This window comes from Opisthorchis viverrini, assembly GCF_000715545.1.
Source record: "Opisthorchis viverrini unplaced genomic scaffold opera_v5_38, whole genome shotgun sequence".
Lineage (NCBI taxonomy): Eukaryota > Metazoa > Platyhelminthes > Trematoda > Opisthorchiida > Opisthorchiidae > Opisthorchis > Opisthorchis viverrini.
Genome location: NW_008751695.1, coordinates 1,133,008 through 1,140,532, shown reverse-complemented (window position 1 = coordinate 1,140,532; position 7,525 = coordinate 1,133,008). Strand labels below are relative to the sequence as shown.

The 7,525-nt window shown below is 44.1% G+C and overlaps 1 protein-coding gene across 1 annotated transcript in view; it reads right to left on the bottom strand.

Moving 5' to 3' along the window:
- T265_02927 (hypothetical protein) overlaps positions 1-7,525 on the bottom strand; it is a gene marked incomplete at both ends in the record, with an annotated part of 61,099 nt that overhangs the window by 28,116 nt on the left and 25,458 nt on the right. Inside the window, one exon of the mRNA XM_009167291.1 lies at positions 3,169-3,655. Within this exon, the coding sequence (XP_009165555.1) occupies positions 3,169-3,655 (487 nt within the window). The remainder of the gene's footprint in view (positions 1-3,168; positions 3,656-7,525) is intronic.

The window sequence follows — 7,525 nt, the reverse complement described above, 5'->3', positions numbered from 1 at the left end:
TGGAAATCGCCAAGTATCCGAGTGTGAATAGAATAGAGGGGGTAGAACTTGCAAACGTGTGGAGAGCGGTCTTAGATCAGCCAAGATGATACGAGGCGGTGTGCAGTTATCAGCGAAATGGTCTGGCTCTAAAAGTACAAAATCCATGTAGAGTTAGATCCAATTAGCCACCCCACCCCCATCCCCAAACCGATGTCCCAGCACCCTTGGACGAACACAGGTGAACGAAATCTGTGAACGGCCCCAAGAAAAATTTTCCATTAAGGTGTCCTAGACCGAAAAAGCAAGGACGAAAAATCCGGGTTCATCATAAAGACGAACCCCCTAACCAATCTATCGTAAATCTTAGTCATCCCCAATAATCAACAAACAGGAACATCAGACTGAACACCTAGCACTGACCAAGTCACTAGTCACAAGGAATCTCACGGTTCCCTGACCTGACGAAGCTTTTGTGTCAAAAGCGAAACGTTGCCCGGCAATAAATCCACCCATTGTTTACCAAACCCCTCTGAAACGAGATCATACACAATTTGAAAACCCGTAGTTTACCAAGTACGTCCTTAGAATTCAGCTCTGAAGATGGGTCGTTATGATTATCACCCAGGATTGCATCTCCTGACTAAACGATAACCGCTGAATGTAGCCTTGTTAACGTCTGACTCCAAAATTCATTCAGGACGGGAAATTTATTTTCCCCTACTCCTTTTGCCTGATACGGAACTGTGCCGTCAAACAAGTGGCCTGATCGCATCAAAAGGTCAAGTTTCGTTGGGAAAAATAGTGTCAGACAAACAACTCAATTTCGGGAGATAGAAGGAATACAACAATGAAATAATGGAAGCATGTAATGCTTCGAAAAATTTCGGTTATTTTCATCCCAGAACACTAAAACCCTCCAAATGGGTCGAAGATACTTCTGCATGAGAAACCTACGCCTCGGGAACTTTTACAATTCGAGAAAATCCGAGACCTGATCACAACAAACTTATACGTCTGACTGTCCGTGGATTGGCCGAAAAAATTATCATGTTTCTAGGACAATCATCATCATCATCGACAGCATGACATCAGTGTTCAACACCGATGCTTCACTGCCGTCACGAAGAGACTGGACCTTACCGTGGTGTGACGGTTTGCGCACCTCAGCGATCCATTGAGCTATACTGGAGAGTGTCCCGCGACACTCACAGAGTCTCTCATACCAGGTTGGTCAATGGTTAGAGGTCTGACGAACACAGTCTCCTGGCCCTCCAGGTTGGGGGTTGGAAAATGTGGCGACTTGTTCCGTAGAAATGATGATGCATTTGCATTTCCCGCCAAACACCGCTACCTTGCGGTTAGGCTTTTGAGCCAAAGGCTTTGGTTGAGGACCCTAATCGTCCTCCTGTCTAGGTGTAGGCGCCCTGGCAGTATCCCAGCCCTCGTACAATCATGACCTTGTTACAACTCATGTTTGTAGGATAGCCAAAATACTGCCATGGCAATGATAGAAAGATAATTAGGGACGTCATTCGACGAGCGTGATCCGAATGACTTGTCACAAGACAACAGCAGTTAGGTGGAGTTAAATAGAAAAGTTTACATTTTGTGACGCATGTTCTGCCCTTAGCCACAAGAATAAGGTGGTTCCTATCCAGTTTGAGGTCTTTATGGAAGTCTGAATTACTGAGCTACCTCAGGCGGAAGAGACGTACAACCATGAATTGCACATACACAAATAAACTCTAAGACAATCAAATATGCTCGAATGGAACTGAGCGATGAGTGATCAAGATTTGTCTCAAAAAGTGGGGATTTAATCAATCATTTTCTCTAGATACAAGATGGAATTGGAACATGCCGCATATCCTTGGGATTTTGCTTGAGCTCCTTTGGCCCACAAAGACTGTGTAATACCCAAGCTTACCCATTTTTTCATGACACGTTGAAGTTGTGCGATACGCAGCTCTCATAGGAAACGGTCGAATAAAACAATTTGAAGGGAAAACGTACTTAGTAAAGCTCGATATTTTGCACCAGGAATACACCATCCCCTTCTTACAAAAAACACCCCGGCTTGGAAACATTCCTAGACGAACAATTTTGCGAACCAGATTTCATCGCGATGTAACTTCGCCGTAGCAACAAAATTCAGATGCAACCAAGCAGGAAACAAGCCGCTTCTATAAAATACTAGTACTACCGTACGACTGATTGGTGGTGCTTCACGTGCAAAGTTGGCCTAACTGGTTAGTTAGATAATGGGTCAAGTTGTTCATCTAAAATAGACAGAATATACGGCAACTGTTGATTGACTTTTGGGTTGACGTAACTATCGTCGTTTGCCTAAGCTGTGCCAAGACAACAGGGAGGTTCTGCTGATGACTCTTCTTCAAAACTAGCTTTCTCGATGTCCTCAAATTTGTGCGTCTCAGGAAGCACAACTATAGGATTGTGAACATATATACTGTTAGATATTGTCAAGCTTGGTGTATATATTTAAAAAGATACAGATACATAAAGCAATGTATGATTAGTTTGCTAAAGCAAGGTAGTTCATGGAAGGAAAAGTTCTCCGGAACTAGATATCCTTTAGTGGTTGGTTGACCTAGAAGACATTTCATCAGCCTTGTGAGCAGTACTGTGTCAACAGAACAATGAAACCCCAATTCACCGAGAGAGATGTAATAAAAACCATACCTACGTCACTGTCAAAATGTATTTCAACAAACAGAACAGTCGAATCGATTGGAGTTTGAAACTTAAAGTTCAGTTTGCTGTCAACTGCACTTAGCATTCCTGTGATTGCGCTGTCAAGTAAGCCATGGCAACCACAAGGCATAGCTAAAATATGATAATGGAGCACAGAACTAGACAAGTCCAGACATGACTTGATTTTCCGTATTTCTGGTTTACATATGACAGACTACCTAGGATCCTCACACAAAATAGTTATTTTAAATCAGTTAGCAGCCAAGTTCATATCGAAAACAATCGTCGTCATACATTTATGGGGACTCTATAAAAAGCGATCACCAGAAAAACTCATACCAATCAAAAAGGGTCTTTTCAACAACGGAGACAAACAGAATAGGAATGTTTCATCACGTATTTTGAAGCGAAACTTAAGTATGTACCTGTCGTGTGAAGCATCGTACGGAAGTCAGAAAAATAACGCCAACTTACTTTGAGGAACACCAACGATGCTGAAACAGCATCGGCGATCGCGTTGGCGCGATAGTACCACGGAGCGCTATTGAGTGGTGATGCAATCGGAGATAAAGAAGACCCCGGAGATAGACTAGTGACTCCGGGTGATAATGGGGATCCGGACATGGGAGGGCGAACCGCAAAAGCACATGAAGCCACCGCGTAGTGCAATGGGGTACGACCGTATTGATCGATCGCAAACGGATCCCCGCCAGATAATAGAACCAACTTCACACAGTCCATGTTAGCCCCCAAAGCTGCTGCATGAACTAACGTGCGGCCATAAGAATCTTTCAGCTGCATTATTTCTGCCAGACGTGCAATAATTTCGGGGGAATCGCCGAAGCGACTCACATCCACAATGTCTAGTTGTTCACGAGACTTATGAATGTCCCTGGAGTCATTCAATATTGAATTGACTTTATCCTCGCCCACTAAATCCGTAAGAGCCGCCGCAATCAATCTGTACATCAACCAAAACACAACGATACGCTTGTGAAAAACCATCGGGTCAGCTTGAAGAAAAAGTCACATAATACTGTGTATTATACTCCAGACCTTCAAAGGCTAGTTACAAACTATGCACAACACTATCTGCTCAGCCCATAGAAAACCCATTCAATTCACTAATCCAACCTATGGAGCGTGGGTGCAACTACTCACTCAATAAACAAACGCGAATATCCAAAGTACGCAGATAAGTAGTACTGACCCTTCAGGTGATTTCAAGGTATTGTAGTCTCCCCTCGAGAATTCTTACCAAGATGATTTAGGAGGGATGGGATTCATCCCCAGTGCAATTACCCCTCGAAGAAGCTAAAGTTGCATAAACACTACCTGACTACCAAAATGACGTTAGAATGAACTCACTTGACAAGAATTAAATTGATCTAGGCGACGATTAAGTGTTGGACATACAAACAACAGCATGGTAGCTGGATTGCAAACGTTTCGTCCTCAATCGAGAAGTCGCTAACGTATCCCGAAGATGTGTTGCCCTTGTCTGTGCAACACACCAACTGCAAACAGAGACTTCAGTCTGAGCCCACGCGGAATTTTGAATTATCGGCGGTCTCAGTGCCCACACTGGCTGTCATACAACCCCTATAGTTGTGAGGCCCTACATCGCCCGTCTTATTTTGTACCGTGAGTGACCGCGACAGCGACGCTGTTGGGACCTCGATTCCCTTGTACCTCCCGCCCGCACCATTTTCATTGTCTCATTCGCCCTCGACCCCAAACCCGCTTCAAACTCCCAACATATATTCCGGCGATTACGTGGTCGGGGTGATACTCGCCAATTTTCTGGTATTTATCCCTTGGACTGTGGTCTGCAAAAGGATCCACTGGTTTAGGCCAGGAGTCTCACGTGTTCTTTCGCACCTAATTTAACCCTATTCTTTTCAAACCATGGAAACAATCATCTTCAGGATAGATTGTCCATTCATGATAACGAAGGAACAAACAGTTTCCTCTCCTGTTCTTTGTGCGTGGAACTCTAGTCCGTCTATAACAGAGACGAATTGATCATACGGAGGGCTGTCCATCTATGACCACCACCAACTAAAAGTCAATCACCTCTAGTGCTGGCTGAAACAATCTGTCGCAAACTCGTTCCACCTCAGCTGGCACTGTATTGCATCTGTCTGTAATCATCGAACTCTTCCGTTAGAAAAAAGCCTGGATTTTTGCTCAGTCTTTTGCATCCCACCTTTCTATTACTGACTACCATTTTGTCGGACTGCCCATCCCCTTTGACCAACTTTCCTATACTAGCAACCACTACAATGAGCGCTCGGATTCGTTTGTGGGAATTCAACACCCCCAAATCACCCAGTTCAGATCGTCTCCAAACTGGCTTACGTCAGATGAAGGCTATTACGTTCACCTTAGACACATTTGCTGTTCATCCAAGAAGACCCTTTAATGTCATCCTCATTCCAAAACTTTGTCCTCATGTTGGTCCTAACAACAGCTGATCCATCTAAGTTACTCCTGTTTTGTCGCAAGTTTTGAGATCAGTCCTGGGTAGACAACTTCGCCGGCTTGAGGACGACATCCTCTCAAGTGACCACCAAGAAAGACTAAATCGCCACCAAACAACGGGTAACTTTGGTTTCATCTTTCTCGCAGGATTTTTACGGTAAAACGCAAGCAACAAGTCGAAAGACAATCGTTCAATAAACGAAAGAATAGATGCAGTTGCATTCCAGATACAGAAAACCAGAAATGGATTTCCCAAGGAGCCGTGCTTTCCTAATCTAAGCGGTGTGCACTTCACGAAACGAAACCTTTGGTAGTTTCGAAACCCCGCATTCTGATTAGCGAATTGAACGTCATCGTTCGGCCACCGGCGGCTGATCCGCTGCGTGAGGAACTCGCAAATAGATAGGATACAGTGCCATTTGTTCTTCAATCGCGAAATTCACATCACGTAATCACGTGTTGACTAAAAATATTTAGTCCACTAAGCCATAGGTCGCCGGTTTAAAAGTCCACTGAGTTTTGTGAGATGCACACTGCTGACGGTTCCCAGTAAGAAGCCTTTGTCCTCATGTTGGTCCTAACAACAGCTGATCCATCTAAGTTACTCCTGTTTTGTCGCAAGTTTTGAGATCAGTCCTGGGTAGACAACTTCGCCGGCTTGAGGACGACATCCTCTCAAGTGACCACCAAGAAAGACTAAATCGCCACCAAACAACGGGTAACTTTGGTTTCATCTTTCTCGCAGGATTTTTACGGTAAAACGCAAGCAACAAGTCGAAAGACAATCGTTCAATAAACGAAAGAATAGATGCAGTTGCATTCCAGATACAGAAAACCAGAAATGGATTTCCCAAGGAGCCGTGCTTTCCTAATCTAAGCGGTGTGCACTTCACGAAACGAAACCTTTGGTAGTTTCGAAACCCCGCATTCTGATTAGCGAATTGAACGTCATCGTTCGGCCACCGGCGGCTGATCCGCTGCGTGAGGAACTCGCAAATAGATAGGATACAGTGCCATTTGTTCTTCAATCGCGAAATTCACATCACGTAATCACGTGTTGACTAAAAATATTTAGTCCACTAAGCCATAGGTCGCCGGTTTAAAAGTCCACTGAGTTTTGTGAGATGCACACTGCTGACGGTTCCCATTTAGTAAGAAGCAGCTGTGAAGTGCCTCGGTTTTTCAGCGTAGGTCAGTTTCACTTGCTGAATGAAATCTTCATTGAAAATTTCTAAGCCTCCTCATATAAATAGTCATCTATATGTGGTTCAGGGGAAGACCAATTTCATCTACCTAAGATGTGTCCAGTTGAGAAGCTAATCAATAGGTGACGGAGTGTTATGGATGCCGTGATCGAAGGATGAGTGGCGCTATATCCTGCCTAAGCGCAAGTTCACTAGCGCGGCCACTAATGACGAAAAGGTCTAAGCGCGAGTTCACTAGCGCGGCCACTAATGAACGAAAAGGTCAGTGTTCAAGACGCTAATCGGGAGCTCGCGGTTTCGAAGTTCCTTGAAGTTTCGTTTCGTCTGAATGCAGTGTACCCTGCGCGACTTCTCGCTATACCTTCTAATTAAGCACCCGTCTTTGCCCATCAAGCCCGGTCACATTCCCGGTCATTCCCTACAGGATTGAACTCTTGAGACTCTTTAAGACTATCTATCTTCCCAAGGCCATACAATCATCAACAATCTGAACTATGGGTTAAAGTATACGTGAATCCATCCTCAACCAGGTGTTGCACATTTCGAACGTTTTCTTACAGGGATCCCAACCCGTACGGCCTTCGTTATTCAAAGATCTGCGACAAAAAACTGCGTAACTTCTACCTGTTATGCAGAATAAAATAGAAGCGTACGGTCACAAGAATCCACTATGGAGATCTCTGGACCTTGATACGTACAAAGATGAGAACGAGACATCTATCGGTCGTCTGATGAGTAATCTGATGACGTGATTCCCTGGCTTAGAGGAAACTTTACGGAGTATGAATTTTTATCCTGGATTCGAATTCCAGGAAAGATATTTCAGTTGAAATATGGAACTGACTGTACAAGCCATCCGCCAGCTAAAGGTTTCAATTTTCCTCCATATTGTAGGGACTGAAACCCGGGTATAGCAGGATTGCACGGAGCCTATACCAAAGCACTCGGAACTTCGTGTTTTAGAAAACTGCGTCACCTCTTAAGCCAAGCAGTCCTCTAACGTTGATTCAAAGAGTTAACAAACATTTCCAAAACTTTTTTCAAGGATAGGACTTTAGTCTGTAATCCAAGGACATCTAGATTACGCACATTTGGAAAAATCAAGTTCATGGTTTGTTAGCTGTCGCAGAACAGAGGTAAAA